At 43.8% G+C, this 18,589-nt stretch overlaps 1 protein-coding gene across 1 annotated transcript; it reads left to right on the forward strand.

The window, feature by feature from the left end:
- Positions 1-1,021: 1,021 nt before the first annotated feature.
- Positions 1,022-17,518, forward strand: LOC308305424 (piggyBac transposable element-derived protein 4-like). Its single transcript, XM_080750225.1, has 7 exons — positions 1,022-1,151; positions 4,526-4,615; positions 8,644-9,178; positions 10,130-10,391; positions 14,765-15,049; positions 16,304-16,522; positions 16,949-17,518. Exons 3-7 carry the CDS (start codon positions 8,661-8,663, stop codon positions 17,288-17,290), a joined length of 1,626 nt encoding a protein of 541 aa, XP_080606351.1. The 5' UTR covers positions 1,022-1,151; positions 4,526-4,615; positions 8,644-8,660; the 3' UTR covers positions 17,291-17,518.
- The last annotated feature ends 1,071 nt before the right edge of the window (positions 17,519-18,589 follow it).

The raw sequence follows: 18,589 nt of genomic DNA on the forward strand, positions 1-18,589 counted from the left end.
TGTCTCCAAAGTGCCGACGCAAAGAGCCGCCTCCTGTCCAGTGCCCAATTTGTAAAGGCTATGCACTCCAGTGAACTGCATTTATCCATTTATAATGTTTTTCTAATGTTAATAAAACTTTTTTTTTACCCAGAAACACAATTAGCATTGTGTGTGTTCGTTTTAATGCTTAATCTATATTTTGAATGTGCATATCATGGGACAATTACTCGTTTTTCAACATTTTTCAATTGCCTCAGGGGTACTCTTATTCTGAAGAGATCGGCACCGGAAGTCTTATTGCAGCTAACGCTAATGCAGCTGACTTCACATAGGCATGTATTACTTAGTAAATGAAAAAGGTATCAGTACTGCAATGTAGACATAGGCCTATAATCTGTTAGAAGTGAAAGTCGGAATTCAAACAATTTATAGGCATATAGGCCTAAATGTTATACAAAGGTATTGTATAAATGTACTTAAAGTACCTAAAGGCAACACATTATGCAGAATTATGAATTAAGCTCAAAATGTGTGGCTTGTGAGTCGTGACGCATTGTGACATATTTTCAAATGGCCGAAATGTATAGGGGTAATAGGGCTGAAGTGGTTGTATGTTTTGTAATAATAATCAAAATCCACAAAGTAACTAATAACTAAGCTTTTCTTTTTTTTGGATTTGAAATATAGTAGAAGTAAGAGTAGAAGTAAAAGCATTGAATATTGGAAATACTCCACTAAAGTAAAAGTAGGCGACCTCAAAATTTTACTTAGTAGCCTACAGCAGTAACAGAACCTGATTAAATCCACTTACACCACTGGATTCTACTAATGTTGGACATTTTATTTTGAAACCTTACCGCATCGGCCGTGTTGATGCTAGACATTCCTTCTGAAAGCTCCAGCCGGAAGTTGCCACTACGGTAGCCTGTAGCTGACTTTACCATGCGGTCCTTGTTCAACAATAACAACAACTAGGACGTTTTGATGAGAGAATGTAACCGTTTTTAACGCACAAACGAACGAACAAACACAGATTTAGACAGCTAAGAGTTAATCCATTCAGTGTCCGTCACAGACTGTTGCTGAGATGTATGCACGGGTCGTCCTGAAATAGAGACACACGCAGCAGCCTGCATGGTGCATGGAACCAGTCCTCATCACACAGTAAGGTAAGTTTGAGTATGTCCTCTGTATAAATGCTATCTAATTACATGTGATGGAACGGGCTGTTCTGCAATGTGCACGGTCTGTAAACACTGTAAGCACTGTGTAACCTGTGTTTCAGTGGTGTAAATATTTGTATGTTTTATATGAGATATTTAAATGGTTTCCTATGGAAATAAGCTTAGTCTTTTCTAGGATCTCCTTTTAGTAGACCTTGTACCAGTGAACTGTACCGTCATGAAACTACTTTTTCCTATGCAAACTTCTTCTAAAGTTTTCAATCAATCAATCAATCAATCAATAAAGCAGTGGTTCTCAACCTGTGGGTCGGGACCCCCAGGGGGGTCCACAACTTATTCTGAGGGGTCCCCAGATGATTAACTTAATGTGCAACAGTGTTTTCTCACTCAACAGTAAACAAACCAACAAAGTTTACGTGTATAGAGGGCATATGCAGATTTCTAAAATGACAAGGACTTTTTAATACCTATAAAATGACAAAATTGTGAAAATAGCTGATCTACAAGCTCACAATGCGTTGTGAGCATGTATATCTGCTATTTTCACAATAGAACCGGGTTATACAAAATGTAATGCCTCAACTCTTAGTGCTCGTCAGGGTGGGGGGTCCCCAGTTAAAATATTATTATATTATTTTGGGGGTCACAGCCTAAAAAGGTTGAGAACCACTGGTGTAAAGCAACTACTGTATTGTAAGTACAATTTTTTTTGTACTTTACTTGATTATTTCCAATTTCCAATATGTTTACTTCTACTCCACTACATCTCGGATCCATGTATTGTACTTTTACTCCACTGCATTTATTTGAAAACTTTAGTTACTAGTTACTTTGCAGTTGCTATTTTCAAATATTTAGTACTTTGTACTGTTACTTTAAGTACAATTTGATGCCAATACTTTCATACTTTTACACAAGTACATTTTGAATTCTTTTTTACTTGTAATGGATTACATCTACAGTGCAGTATTGATACTTTTACTTAAGTAAAAAAAAAAGTGTACTTTTTCCACAACTGTATCGTCTTAATGTAAGGCTAAAGTAACCCCATGTTTGAGCCGAATCTGGGTTGAACAGATAATCATTGGAGTGCAACACCAGTGGAGCGCCCTCTGGTGTTACAAACACACACACTAGGTCGACAGACACATGTTTTATGGCTCCCTTAATCTTTGTTTCCTACATTTTGTTTTTAATTATTATTATTAAAATATATATGTATAAAAGAAAGAAAGAAAGCAAAAAACATTTGATTCCGCAAAAAGCGAAGATTTTCATGAATAAATGTGACAAGAAATGTTTAAGAAGTAGCGAACATAGCTGGTCTACAAGCTTGCGACGAGTTATGCTGTTTCAATAGTTTGGGACCCGGGCAAAGGTCTAATAATCTCTCTTAGGTCATGAACTAAAAGGTTTGGCAACCACTGCTCTAAGTAACCCCATGTATGTCCCGAATCTGGGTTAAGCAGATTGTGCACACTGCATGTTCACAACACCAGTGGCGCTCCCGCTGATGTTCTTCTTCTTTTGGTTCTTCCCTCTGGTGTTGTGCCTTTGTGTGTCTTTTATGTTATTGAAGTAGTTTGAAACATAACCTTGCCCCAACCTCAGTTGCAGTTCATAGTTGTGTAGCAGAGTGATTCACACCCTCAAAAGTCTCTAGTATCTACCTCGGTCCATAGAGTCCATTGACCGTGGCCATCTTGAATCACATGACCACATGGGGTGGCAGCCTGCATCACAAACCGTTGTAAACAATGGAGCGCTGGTCCCAAAATATGAGTTCTGTTCAACCAATTTCTTTTGACCAAATCGACAAATGGGCAGATGATAACATCAACATCCCCAAAAGGATTAAATAGAAGGGTACATCCACAATATTCATTGCAGTTAGGTATAGGTTACAGTGTTACAGTGTTACTTGCTACAGTATCTGTGCAGAATAGAGTTTGCTCTGCCATCATATTAACTGTATCGCTATTTTTGCATATTAATCAGGAACAATCTAACAACGCATAGTTAATATGATGGTGGAGCAAGCACTGCACACAGATGGCAAGTATTTGTACACAGTAAGGTTGCAACCTAACTTACCTTGAATATTGTTACCGTGGATGTACCGGTAATCAGTCCAGTTACTGTAGCCTTTCTATTTAATCCTTTTGGTGATGTTGAAGTTATCATCTGCCCATTTGTCAATTTGGTCAAAAGAAATATTGGTTGAACAGAACTCATATTTCGGGACCATCGCTCCATTGTTTACAATGGTTTGTAATGCAGGCTGCCACCCCATGTGGTAATGTGATCCAAGATGGCCGCGGTGTGAATAAGGTATAGGTACCGAGGGACCCTTTGGGTCATTGATTAAGATATTGGACTTTAACGCGAGAGACCCCGGTTCGAATCCCAGGCGTTACGAACAATGGTGCTGTGACCTGGATGGGGTTTCCCTGGTAGAGGAGGTCAAAAAGGGGGTGAGTGTAGCAGAGTGATTCACAGCCTCAAAAGTCTAGTATCTCCCTCGGTCCATAGGGATATCCCTTTGAGTCAACGGTTAAGATATTGGACTTTCCGCGGGAGGCCCGATTTTGAAGCCCTGGCATTACAGTTGCTAACTAGAACGTCGACATATACAGCCCTATTTATATACCGTACTGTAGATAATGTATTCATTTTACCATCACCTAGGGTAAGGGTTGCTAGGTGCTTCCACATAGCTTCTCAGGCTGCGTTCGCAGAACTTCGCACAGTAAAAGTCATAATATGCCCTGTCACTCTCCTTGTTGGATGAGAGGGTGTTGTCCAATTCATTCCCTATGGAAGTCAGTGAAGTGACAGGGCATATGACTTTACTGTGTGTAGGTAGCCTCAGATGCTTTGATATTGAGATTATTCATTTTAACAGCACAGCTTGGCTTGTTAGTTTCCAACATTTCTTGTAGTTATGTATAATTAATTTATGTATAGGGCTGTCACGATTATGACATTTTACATGACGATTAATTGTCACTCAAATAATTGCGATTAACGATTTAATTGTGTTTTTGTCGTTTTAGACTTTGATGTTGCACATGGCAGATATGACATATTTGACACATTACTTAAAAAGAACATTGATAGTGGAAATAGTTGATCTACAAGCTCACAACGCGTCGCGATGTGACGAGTTGTGAGCTTGTAGATCTATTTCCACTATTTGACTTAAAACAAATATATAGGTCTATATGAACATTTTTCAACATGGAAACGATTATGAAAAATAATCACGATTATGTCTAATAATTGTGATTAGACAATTATGTAATAATTTGACAGCACTATTTATGTATCAAAATCCTTATTCAATTCCTTCATTCCAGACCAGTGTGTGGAGTCCAGACTGCAGGTGAAGATATCCTAACTTCTCCAGTGTTTGTCTAGGAGGAACCTGAAGATCACCTGGGACCTCAGTAAGTTTCATGCTTTCTTTCTTACTTTCCATTTTGTTGTTCTTGTTTCGACCAGGCGTCGATGTTCTTACTTTGCTATTTATGTTAACTTTTTGACGTGAACTGCTGGAAATAAAAGTTGGTTGCAACGAATATATTCCGCAATAAAACATTGGCCTGCAAACTTTGCTTGTTTAGATGTTAACATCATTTTAGATGTTTTTGTCCTTTTCCAAAAATGTGGTGGAACGTCAAAAGGGTGCGTACTGTAGCAATATTTTCCGATGTCCCGATTGTTAAGGCCTCTCCATACTTCGACCGAAATGTTCGGTGAGTTGTGTTTTCCGACGTGCAAATTTCCGAACTCCCGTTCGGTCCAATGCTTTTCAGAAGTCCCGAGGGATATAATTTTATGGTAGAAAAGGACCTTTTGGCCGAAAACGGCGGTTTCGGTCGAAGTATGGAAGGGCCTTTAGGCTTGCTGGGCAGAGGCTAAGAAGCAGCGCAGAATAATGATGTGGAGTAGGCAGGAGTAGCAAAGACAAAAATAAAACTTTACTGAGAGTCAAAAACACGGGTAAACATAAAGCGGAGCAACTTACAGTACGGAAACTTGTGTCGCAAAACAACAACCGAGGTACGCCTCACAGGGCAGTGGGAACAGAATAAACGTAAAGCCTCGCAGGGCAAGAAAGACTGGTGGAGCCCGAGGGGCCAGGAAAAACGTGTTCAATGTCAAAAGTCCAACCGAGACAGTAGAGCAGCAGAGTAACGACTAACACTGTAAATGCAAGTGCCCCGAATGAGACACACAGGCTAACTTAAGTAGCAACACCCAAGACACAAATTAGGAGAACCAGGTACAGCTGAGAGTCAATAAAGAGAGTCAATGAGCAAAATCAAGTCAGTGGAGGGGGAAAACGACAGGGGGCGCTGAGGGACAGTGCAGGGCACAACACCGATAATCCTATTTGCCGATAGTCTGACTATGGAAAGGCCAAATTTGTGGCCCAATGGTCCGAAAAGTTGTTTGTCCGAAGAAAGTTGTCCCTATGTTCCGAAACTCAAATGTCCCAGACTCCCAATTGTCCGATGTCCCAAAAGTCAGCCGATGCTCTGTTAACACTTATGCTGCCGTTGACATGTCAGCTCGTCAATGAAAGGGTTAATACCATGACGCCGTACTGTATATACAGTAACACTGTTATGACTTACTGTACGTCTTGGCTGTCCATTCTGCATCGGTAATGTCCGCGATTTGTTTACAACACATGTTGGGCGTGCACACAAAGTGAATCTCCTCAAGTGATCTTTCAATAAAGAGACTTCATTTACTCGAAAAAATACATTTTGATCCCAAGGCTGGCATGCTTACAGCTCAATCTGCACTCGGATGGCGGCCGCCATGACACGTTCATGTCAACACACTGTCACGTGACTAGATGGGGTAAACGTTGAAGAAATTAAAGTGAAAAAACATCGGCGCAAATTCCCGCCCGGCCCTTCAAAATAAGAGCAACAACCTATGGAGGAAGCGGCGCGTCAGCAAGGAAAATTCATCCCTTCAAAGTAAGGGGCAGCAAAAGTATTTTAAGGTATATATATCCACGAGTTTCCAACGCCCCATAGTGCATTGCGCAGACGCTGTACCGAGCTTCCGGCGTCGCAGCCGAGTGTGATTTACAAGCTCACAACGTTTGCATCTGCGACGCGACGTGAGCTTGTATGTCTGCTGTTAAACCGGAAGTGTGGTCCAAACAGGTCCAAATAATCTCCAGTAAACTCCCGCGGAAACAGGTGGATATATATGATGATTAGGCCATAACAATGACAGAGAGGGATACACACACACGCACACTCACACAAACGTTAACACAAACACACACAAATTGCTCCTATGCAAGCATTATAAAAACAATGTGTTGCACATCCTTGTCAGTGATCAGCCAAGAGAAAGAGAGAGAAGAATTACATTCTTAGCGTCCGAGTGTCCATCAGTGACTAATGGCCCATCAGGGAGGAAGGGAGAGCAGCAGCTCCGTTAGACTTGGAGGCAGTATGATTTTCACAGCATCCTCAGACTTTTGGGACATCGGACATTTGAGTTTCGACACATAGGGACAATTTTGTTCGGACAAACGTCTTTTCTGACCATTTGGCCACAAATGTGGCTTTTCCATAGCCGGACTATCGGCACATAGGATTTTTGGGCCGTCGGATTATTGTCGGAATATCAAGATTTTGCCACGTCAAAATGCATTATGGAATGTTTTTTTTTTTTCTTTTTTCCCAGCACTCATCCATGGATTATTGCAACTGTTACTGTAGGTCGCAGTTACTTATACTATCTAAACCTCTACTGGCTGTCAGTCCTTCCTTCAGTCCCTCCCTCCCTCTGTCACGCCACACTTTTCCCCTACTCATATCTCCGCCACCGTTGCCCCGATCCATGCCAAACTTGCCACACACACTCCTTGGCTGCCAAACCACAAACACTCATTTCTCACATGGCCCTCTTCTAGCACCACCATGAGGCAGATTCTTGTAAGACACATGTTTGGACACTGCTCCTACAGATTTTGCCCTAAAATCACGAGAACCGGTACACAGTATCTCTACAGTCATGTCATCAACATAGATCTGTCCCATCTAGTGCCACCATCTGGACAATTTTTCAAAAACACATTTGTGGACACTGCTCCTACAGATTTCGCCCTAAAATCACGCAAAGCGGTACACAGTATGTCTAGAGTCATGTCAACAACAACGATCTATAACATTTAGCACCACCATCAGTCATGTCATCAAAATGCGAATCTATCTAGCGCCACCATCAGGCCGATTTTTTCAAACTATTTTTTTGGACAGCGCTCCTACAGATTTCGCCCAAAATTCACGCAAAGCGGTACACAGTATGTCTAGAGTCATGTCATCAACAAGGATCTATACCATTTAGCACCACCATCAGGTCTATTTTTACATGCGACCTGGCGCTCGCTTATCTCCCGATTAGGGAGTCATACTGTTTACATTTAGGCCTAGAATTATTGAATGCTTTAACCAGTGAAAAATAGCAGATATACCAGTAAGACTCCCTAATCGGGAGATAAGCGACCGTCAGGTCGCAGCGTGATTTTAGGCCAAAATGTGTAGGAGCAGTGTCCAAAAATGTGTTTGAAAAAAGCGGCCTGACGGTGGCGCTATATGGGATAGATCCATGTTGATGACATGAGTGTAGACATACTCTGTAGCGATTTGCGTGATTTTAGGGCCAAATCTGTAGGAGTAGTGTCCAAAAATGTGTTTTAAAAAAATCAGGCGCTAAATGGGACAGATCCATGTTGATGAGATGAGTGTAGACATACTGTGTACCGATTTGCAGGAGCAGTGTCCAAAAATGTGTTTTGCAAGAATCTTTCTCATGGTGGCGCTAGAAGAGGGCCATGTGGGAATTGATGGGTGGAGGTTGTGGTTTGGCAGGCAAGGATTGTGTGTGCAAAATTGGGCATGGATCGGGGCAACGGTTGAGGAGATATGAGCAGGGCAAAAGTGTGAAGGTCGCAACAAGCTCACAGCGCGGCACCGCCACGCTGCGAGCTTGTAGATCTGCTATTTTTGAAAAAGTTTTGAAAATGTGTGCAAATCTTTGAATATATGTATTTTTAAAGCAAACGTATGCTTCTGGGTGGTCCCTGGAACTAGATATTTTGAGATGGGGGTCCGTGGCCAAATAAATATCATTTTGGGGGTCCTTCACATGAAAAGGTTTGAGAACCACTGACATTCAATGGCGAGGACCTTTTCTTTGACAATGGCGAGCCAGATCGCTGACATAGAAACATAGGTTTTTCAAAAAAATCTTAGAAGGATTCAAAAGACACTAATAGAATCGGGTCAACATTCTAATTTTCACGATTTTTCAAAAATAGCAGATCTACAAGCTCGCTGTGAGCTTGTATATCTGCTATTTTTCAACAGTTAAATCATAAAATAATGATACACAATATAGTGTACCCGTTCTGAATACTGTGTTCTTTACCTTGTTTCAGCGAGTCGGCAGGTGACAATGGCAGAGGAACAGTTGCCACAGAGTGAAGGCAGCGACATCGAGGATCTTGACGCTAACGGTTATTTCGGCGGGGACCAGTGGATGGGAGACATGTTTTTAGAAGAAGATGAGGAGGAGGATGTCAATGACTTCCAAGAGCATTGGAAGACAGAGGATTACCACCCGGTCGCTGCCACAGAGTTTAACCGCGAGCCCGGGGTGAAGGTTGAGCTGCCGGACAACGCCACACCGCTGCAGGTGTTTTCTAAGATGTTCACCGACGAGCTGTTCCTGCGACTAGTGACGGAAACGAACGCGTACGCGGAGGAGAGCAAGTGCGAGTTGCCAGAAAACTCCAGAAATAAAAAATGGACGCCTGTCACTGTGACAGAAATGAGGACGTTTATCGGGCTGTGTATCGCCATGGGGATCCTCAAGCTGCCCGCCAGGAGAGACTACTGGAGACAAACCAAATGGCTTTTCCAAACCAACCTACCCCAAGTAATATCACGGGACAGATTTTCCTTGATTTGGAGGTAATTATGATGGTAATTGTTTGATGATGTTAATTATAATGAGATGATGAAGATGATAAATAATAATAATAACAATAATACACTTTATTTTTTTTATAGCAGCTTTCATGACATGAAATGTAGCTCAGCCTCAAAGTGCTTTACACAGCAATTAAAGACAGCGCATAATAAAGTACAAATACTTTACATAAGTGCCATGTTTTTATTTTCTAGACAGTGTGCCATGTCAACATATGGAGCAGGGGTTGTGGGGGTCCCTGCTCCATATTTTGGAGGGGTTCAAATTTTAATTAAAGTCAATGGAGAGAATTAATTCACAAGTCACTGAGAATGCTGCTTTCTGATTGGCAAAATTTAAAATCTAAAAAAAACGGTGGCGCAGTGGTTAGCGATTCGCCTCACAGCTAGAAGGTCCTGGGTTCGATTCCCGCCGGGGGACGCTGTGGGTGCTGGGGGCGTGTTCCCTCCTCGGCGTCATCAGCGCCGACACCCTAGGTGGGGTTGGTGGTAGGGCCTTTCTGTGTGGAGTTTGCATGTTTGTTGCATGTCTCCTAGGGTTGATACCCTCACAAAAAACATGCAGTAATCCTGGTCTCTATACTGCCTCCCCCTGGCCAGCCGTGGCACCTGATGGAGGGGAAAGGAACTGGTTGGAATAACGTGTTCCTTCAGGGAAATCCCCCCTGTCAGGTGAAAAGAAACAACTTGGACTACCCATGCATAGAAGGAAGCATGAGGTCAGTCCGTTGTCTCCCCAGGCGCGGCAGAGGGAGAGCAGAGCCCAGGATTACATAGGCAATTGGCACTGGGTGAAAAATGGGTTACAAAATCGTGGGATAAAAAATTATAAGAAAAAAAAAAAACAGGCCCCACTCGAACAATAATTATGTCATACATGCTTTCATCCAAAGCAGCTCACATACTTGCGTGAATATCTGTGTGTATTTTCAGGTATCTCCACCTGCAAGATAACCACGCGGAGGACGTGGACCGCTCCGACAAGCTGTGGAAGATGCGATGGTTTCTCGACCACCTCTCCAGTAAATTCCAGTCGCTCTACGAGGTCGACGGCTTCGTGACCGTAGACGAGACCATGGTGAAATACAAGGGGAAACTGGAATTCCGCCGCTATCAGACCCACAAGCAAACGCGACAGGGCGTCAAGGTGTGGGTCATGGCAGAGAGCTCCACCGGCTACGTCACCAACTTCCAGGTAGGGGTGGGCGATATGGTGATAATTATTGTTGAGGCGATACTAGGGCTGGGTTCGGTAACCGCCGTATCGCGGTATACCGCGGCCTACCGCGGTGTCAGGGTCCTTACCGCGGTCAAAAAAGACAAAAAATAGGCTATTTTTATTGAGAACGAGCGAGTTTTAAAACGGGGGAGAAGCGAGGACCGCATGCGCTTCATGCCGCTCTGCTCTGGGCCGCGCACCACAGGTTTGGAACAATTGGAAGCTTGGCCCCGCCCGTCACAGTCTCCGACAGAGAGTGAGACACAGTAGACACTGGAGCAGTGCAGTAGCCTCGTAGCCTCAGAAGCGTTAAACTTTCTCCATAATCCACACGACACAACTCACACAAGTATGTTTATACATACCTCGTGGCCGTTTCTTTTTTTATTCATACGCGCGGAGCGCGAGGACTAAAACCGAAAATGAAACCAGCGCTAGTGAGTACTTTTACAGTATAGCGCGTGTGCCCGTCGTTGTTCGACTACAACCTTTTCTGTCAAGTCTGGTAACTAAAACCTGTTTACTATGTTTATATCACCACTCAATCAATGCGATTTGAGACATGAGTTTGCATAATCACAGACCGTACACAATCACTATACCCGTCTCATCTGGTTTGTTCACAAATAGCGTGCAGTGTCTGAAGCCCCAGTAGCCTACCAGTGGCGTCAGTTCAGAAAAAGCTAAGGTATGGCAACATGACAGACACCAGTCATGTTGCCATACCTTAGCAACAGGCACGATGAAAGTACATTTTATTATTTCCCCCTGTAGCCTAGGTATGGCAGGTGCCATATAGCTTGCCATACCCAATTGACGCCTCTGTAGCCTACGTTACTATAGTAACCCGACACTGCAAAGATCTACAAGCTCAGAACGCGTTGCGAACGCGACGCGTTGTGAGCTTGTAGATCTGCTACTTTCAAAAGCCAGACCCACTGTGCTGTACGGGGAACTCGAGCAGTCGGGCTTATAGGACCGTGGAGAGACGAATTTTGGGCAGATGATAGGAATATTTTGTCTTATCACCGAACCTTAATTAATAGATACGGGGGTGCGGTAATTACCGCAATACCGGCGGTAAATGGGAGGACGGTAACCGCGATAACAAAATGTTGATACCGAGCCACCCCTAGACGATACAATGACTCCACGATATGCCTTTTTAGGGGTATCGTATATATCGTGATACAATAGAGGGTATGCGTGTGACATCATCACCGTACCAGGAAGTTATGCGAGAACACCTATTGAGTGTCAAAAAACTACTTTTTGGCCATGAAAGCCATACATCCAAAACGTAAAGTCCTATCTGATTGCTTTAAACAATGTTAAACAACGTTAATATCACTTTGCCATTCACTTTGCCACTCGATTTGCCATTCACTTTATGGATGCGCAATACCCTCTATTGAGGGAGCCTTGTAAAAAATCCTCTTTAATCATTAACTCTCCTACTGCCAGATTATTTATTTATTTATTGGGTCTGGTGCCATCAAAAAGCGGCTTACCTTTGCGACGTTATAGTAGATAGACAGACAGACAGACATTTATTTATTTATTTTTATTTTTTTGGGTTGTGCAATAGTGCACTTTGGTCTGCCAGGCAGCAGAGGGCGGCGTCATGCGAGAATGAATGTGAATTTGCCTGTTATGTGTTGAAGAAGAAGAAGACCAGTCACTGGCCACAGAGCCTTACAGCCAGAGGAAATCAACAAGGAAGTGAATTGTTCTCCGTTGATGTTAACGCATAATGGATTTTTTACACCATCACCGCGGAAAATGTGTTTACAGTAGACGGCCGCGCGACCCCTCATCAGCTTACAGTCATCAGACGAACGAACCGAACGAGCGCCGTATTGGCGGAGAGGTCTTGCGAATTGGGGCGAACGTGAACGTTCAAAGCGTTGGGAGAGTTAATACAGAGATTCATTGCAGAATTCAGTTTAAACCTGCGTTTTGGTCTAAATCAGTAGTTCTCAAACTTTAACATGTAAAGGTCTCCAGTTAAAGCTATACTCTGTAACTTTTCCAATAGAACTAATCTTAAAATTGTCCTAACTATTAAATCGCTAAAGTTTTAGAACACCCACTCCGTTAATTTCAGCCCCTAAAGCCTTCTCTTTATATGTTTTCTATGATCCTTGAGGGGGGTTGAAAATTACGTCATCTGCATCTTTCCGTATACGTTGTATATACCGTATTGGCCCGAATATAATACGATATTTTATTCTAAAACATATCCTCAAAATAGAGAGTCGTACTATAATGGGGCGTTAGACTTTTCACCGGGGAGATACGTTATACGCCGCGTCCAGATTTCGCTGCGCAGTTTGTAGACAGTGTACGGTAAATCACCGTAACAGCTTGCTTGGGCGATTTACCGTACACTGTCTACAAACTGCGCAGCGAAATTTGGACGCGGCTCATGACATTTCACGTTCCGTTTGGCAAGTCGGATGACTTTGGCATTAAACTTACCGAGGCGCGTGCGTTGTCCTCGCGAACATCGGCGTGGATGGCGGCCGCACATGAGATCTTTAGCGTGGAAGTTTAATCCAAACAGTAAATGAAGCCCAATGAAGCTAATGCTGCATGCCTAGTATCGTGGTTCCTGTTTACCGTCACATCTGAATGACGAAACGAGCCGCTGAGCTTGATGGGAAATGTAGTGTGTTTTATTCCCCAGTAGTATGCTGTGTGGACTGTATTCTATTCTGATACACATTATGAGGAGCTGATTTTCAGTATGAATTGGTTAATGCAATACAATACAGCAGAATGTTATCTCTGTATGAGCTTTTCTATGATGATTTTCCAATAAAAACGTTTTTCTTCATAAATAACCTAATATATAATATATAATATTTATATTTTTTTCCAAAAATGATATTTGAAAAATAGGGGTCGTCTTATAATCGGAGTCGTACTATATTCGGGCTAATACGGTACGTTGGCCAATCACAGCACGGATCATACACTACCGGCCAATCACAGTGCGTCTTGCTGACTCTTCAGGAAGTAGCTTGCCTCAGCAACTGTGTTTACGCTGGTGTTGGAGTCTTGCCTGTCACTCCCCAATGCCTGGTCGCAGAGGAACGTGAACGCGGCGACCCCAGGACGTGAGCGTGGCGACCCCAGGACGTGAGCGCGGCGACCCCAGGACGTGAGCGTGGCGACCCCAGGACGTGAGCGTGGCGACCCCAGGACGTGAGCGTGGCGACCCCAGGACGTGAGCGTGGCGACCCCAGGACGTGAGCGTGGCGACCCCAGGACGTGAGCGCGGCGACCCCAGGCGAAAAACGGCCAAAAAAAGCAATACCGCTACTGACTAGTAGTTGAGCAACTTCCATAGTATAGCTTTAACTCTGACAGTATACAAACCAGTAAGACTCCCTAATCGGGAGATAAGCGACCGCCAGGTCGCAGCGTGATTTTAGGGCTAAATGTGTAGGAGTAGTGTCCAAAAATGTGTTTGAAAAAATCAGCCTGATGGTGGCGCAATGGGGCTGTTAAGTCTGACATCATTTTGTAGGCAGAGGAGAACTTTAGGGGCCAAAAGGCCCCAGCGCCCGTGAATCTTTTTACTATTTTTACTATTTACAAATTTTTCTTCTCTTTGTGAAGAAAGTGGTAGAATTATACTTTCGTCGTTATTTTTGTCTCGGATCTGTTGAAATAGCGAGGGACAGATATTGATAATAAATCTGCTTGGAGGTCTGACTACAAAATGATGTCACGGCTTAAAAGCCCCATATGGGACAGATCCATGTTGATGACATGAGTGTAGACATACTGTGTACCGATTTGCGTGATTTTAGGGCAAAATCTATAGGAGCAGTGTCCAATAAATGTGTTTTAAGAAATCGGCCTGAAGGTGGGGCTAAATGGGACAGATCCATGTTGATGACATGAGTGTAGACATACTGTGTGCCGGTGTGCGTGATTTTAGGACAAAATGTGTAGGAGCAGTGTCCAGAAATGTGTTATGCAAGAATCGGCCTCATGGTGGCGCTAGAAGAGGGTCATGTGTGAATTGATGGGTGAATCATTGGGTGATGGTTGTGGTTTGGCAGGCAAGGAGTGTGTGTGCAAAATGTGGCATAGATCGGGGCAACGGTTGCGGAGATATGAGCAGGGCAAAAGTGTGACGTGTGACAGACAGACAGACTGACAGACAGCTGGTCAAGGTTTTGATAGTAACTGCGACCTGACGGTCGCAATGAAAACCAAATGGACCTGTAAAAAACAATATGAAAAAAGAATCGTGATAAAATCGTGTATCGTGATACAGCTTGGGAAAATATTGTGATATTGTATTTTTCCATATCGCCCATCTCTACTTCCAGGTGTGCACGGGCGGCGGGCTGTTGCAGGAGAAGGCGGTCGCCCGCCGCGTGGTCATGGATCTGGCCGCGCCGTACTACGGCTCTCATCTGTCCATCTTCATGGACAACACCTACTCGGGGGTGGAGCTCTTCCAGGAGATGAAGAGACACGGCCTGAACGCCTGCGGCGACATCCGCTACCACCGATGCGGACTCCCGGAGAACCAGCTGACCGACGCGGCCTGGCTGGGCCAGCGCGAGGTCAAGGTGGCTCAGAAGGAGGACCTCACGCTCGGCATTTGGCAGGTAGGGATGGGGCGATACGCGGTATTACCGTTTATCGTGATAAAGAAACACTCGCGACAATCGTATCGTGGAGATTTAATTTATCGTGATATCGTCCTCCGTCATGCACTGGGATCAATTCACCTTTTATTTGCCGAGCTGCATATCCGGTACCACTTAAACCCTCTATAATTGGTAAAAGGTACTTATTGCGACCGAAGGTCGCATTATACCCTGAGAAATCTCGTAGCTTGTCTGACTGTCAATACAGGAAGTGATGTCACGTGATGTCAGTGAGTCACAGTGATGTGGTACAGAATGACTCATATATGGGCATAAAAAGGATGTCACGTGACATCACTTCCTGTACTGACAGTCAGACAAGCTACGAGATTTCTCAGGGTATAAAAGTCCATATATGGTCATTCCCAGAAAAAGAAAAAAAACTTTTATGCCCATACATGGAGATTTCTGATGTCATAAATCCCAGGCCGAAAATGAGAATGTTAGGGTACCCCCTTATGCCCATATATGGAGATCCACAGGCATAAAATAAAAAGTCCATATATGGTCAATCATTCCCAGAAAAAGAAAAAAAAAATATGTTATGCCCATACATGGAGATTTCTGATGTCATAAATCCCAGGCCGAAAATGAGAATGTTAGGGTACCCCCTTATGCCCATATATGGAGATCCGCAGGCATCAAACCAAGGCCCTAACTCACCAAGGCCCTGCTTGGCATTACTTACGTACGTTTTATGCCCATATATGGAGATTCCTATATTGTCAATATTAAGGACATTATTAAGGATATTATGTTATCAATATTAAGGACATATATGGGAATGCCCATATTTGGTAAGGTCCATATATGGGCATGTTTTGACATAACATAACTATCATGAAGGGGTCTCCATATATGAGTAACTGGTCCCATATACATCACTGGCCAGATGGCCAAGAATTGGCGCGACCTCGCCCTTTAGGGCAAGGTCGCATGTCATCCTGAGGTCGCAAGTCACCCTGAGGTGTCTTACGTACTTAACAGTCTTGTTTTCACTCTCAATCAAATGTCTTTGCCAAAAAATAGCCGATCTACAAGCACACAACGCGTCTCGACATGTTGTGAGCTTGTAGATCGGCTATTTTTTTGGCAAATGTTCCGCACCCAGAATAATGGATTGTGGTTATCGCGATAATATCGTAAATCACGATTTTATTGTCACAATAATCGTGATATGACACTTTCATATCGTCCCATCCCTATTGGCAGGACGACGGCAAGTTCGTCATGGTGCTCTCCAACAACCACGACCCCACGGAGCGGGGCTCGGTGAAGAGGAGGAAGACGGAGGTGGTGGTGCCGGCGTGCATCTCCGACTACCAGAGGAACATGCGGGGCGTGGACCTCCTGGAGCAGATGGTGGACTACTATCAGTACCAGCATCGCTCGCAGAAATGGTGGAGGAGGCTCTTCTTCTTCTTCTTGTCGGTTAGTGGGAGAAATATTTAACAAAAATATGCTAGTGTGTTCACTTCCGGCAGAAAGCGTGAAAATTTGCACCTAGGGGTATTTGTGTGCGCTGAATTCAAAAATTGACGGATCCAAGCACTTTTCCCATGGGATCTGGTGGCTCTAATTCACTTACCATACAGGGAAAAAAGACCCCCCAAAAATCTTCTTTATTAAGTAGCATGTGAGGGGTCTATCTAGGGGTTTTTCATGATTCTGAATCCATTGCAAGCATTTGTTTTGCACGAAAAATATTCCTTGGGCTAAAAATGGACCCTACAAAACTGAAAAGTGATGACTCATCACTAAACCATACTAAACCATAGTTTTGCGGGGTCCATTTCTAAAGGATTGTCACGCTTTCTGCCGGAAGTGAACACCTGTTTCACACATTTCTCCCACTAGGTCACGTGCTACAACGGCTACGTCGCCGCGAAGTCCGTCGGAGGGAAGGAGTTCGTGGCCAAGTACAAAGGTTACAAGGACTGGCTGGAGGACCTGGCGCAGCAACTCACCGTGCCGGTGGCCACGAGGAGCGCTCCTCAGTACTCGGCGGGGCCCGAGGGGCCGCCCGCGTCCGAGCACGACTTCGACAAGGTCTTCGACAAGAGGAGGATCTGCAAGCAGTGCGCGGCGGAGCGGCTCGACACCCACACTCGCATCAGTCCCACCTGCTACGGCTGCAGACAGTGCAACGAGCCGTTGCACGTGGAGTGCTTCGGCAAGCACGTCCGCAAGTTTCTGTAAGGACAGGGGTCTTCAGCGTTTTCAGGCCACGGACCCCTTAGTTGAGAGAGAGATGAAGCAGGGACCCCCACTACCTTTTCATAGATTCCATATAGTTTCATTGTTTGACAGCACAATCATCATTGTACTTTGGATTCATGTCAATTTGTGTTTTCAGATACGTATTTAACCACTTGAACCGTCAATACCTAACTTGACATTTCACTCTGTACTTAGTCTGCTCTTTTTCCCCTCTACACCAAACGTCTTTGCCGAAAATAGCCGATCTACAAGCTCGCAGCGCCTCGCGCTGCGGGGCGTTGTGAGCTTGTAGATCGGCTATTTTTGACTATACTGCCAGGATTCAAAGTGGTTAATATAAAAGATAAAGATTTGGAGGACCCCCTGTAGTAACTCTGAGGACCCCTGTTGAAGACCCCTGCTGTAGGATGACCGGTGTTGAATTAGTCTGGTCGCGCGCGCCCCCGCCCGCCCCATATCTTTTCTGAGCAGGGGTCACACCTCTCAGGCAAAATGCGTTGATGCCAAAACCCCCCCAGGTTCACACTTCGACAACGCTGTATAGATATCGATAGACCTGTATAGTAGGTGTTGAATTATGTTGAATCAGCAATGCAACACTCATTCCTCATGCACTGAAGCTCAGTTGGGGGCCCTCCCCAGGTTGGCAGAGGGAGAGCAGAGCTCAGGATTACAGGTTAGGCAAATGGCACCGGGTGAAAAATGGGTTACAAAATCATGGGATGGAAATTTTAAAGTAAACCTTGTATGTCCATTGTCCACTCCAAATACTTTTCAGGATTCAAGTTCAAAAACATCAAGTGCCACTTTGGTTTTGTTTGTCCACTGCCACAAATCACTGAAATGTGTACACATCTTGTATTGTGATTTTATTTTTATATTTTCTTTGTTGATTAGACTTTAATGAACATTAGGGAAAAGCAGAGTACTTAGTTTTCAAGGTTTTAACCTCAGATTGTCTTTCCTATCTGCTAAAGACATTGAGAAATGCATTCATGATTAGTGAACATTGAGAATTTAAGTTTTTCAGGAAACCTTAAGCTTTTAGCAGGTTATATACAACAATTCTTTAGGTTTTAGAAATCATTTTCGAGAGTGCCTGAGCTCTAAAAGTGTAAACCTAATATGTTGCATACATGTAGTGTCTGTTGCAGAATGGGCTATGGTGGCACATCTGAAACTAATAATGTTTTGGTTGATTTGGTGATTGAAAATGAAAGCCATCCAACATGGATTAGTGTCCAGAATTGGAAGATAGTACAGTTCCCACACTTTTTT

Source organism: Nannobrachium achirus (assembly GCF_963921795.1).
Source record: "Nannobrachium achirus genome assembly, chromosome: 20".
NCBI classification, from domain to species: domain Eukaryota; kingdom Metazoa; phylum Chordata; class Actinopteri; order Myctophiformes; family Myctophidae; genus Nannobrachium; species Nannobrachium achirus.

Coding starts and splice junctions, on each gene's coding strand:
- LOC308305424 (XM_080750225.1), top strand. CDS start 8,661: ATGGCAGAGGAACAGTTGCCACAGAGTGAAGGCAGCGACATCGAGGAT. Junction 9,179..10,129: donor AGATTTTCCTTGATTTGGAG/GTAATTATGATG, acceptor GTGTATTTTCAG/GTATCTCCACCTGCAAGATA. Junction 16,523..16,948: donor TCTTCTTCTTCTTCTTGTCG/GTTAGTGGGAGA, acceptor TTCTCCCACTAG/GTCACGTGCTACAACGGCTA.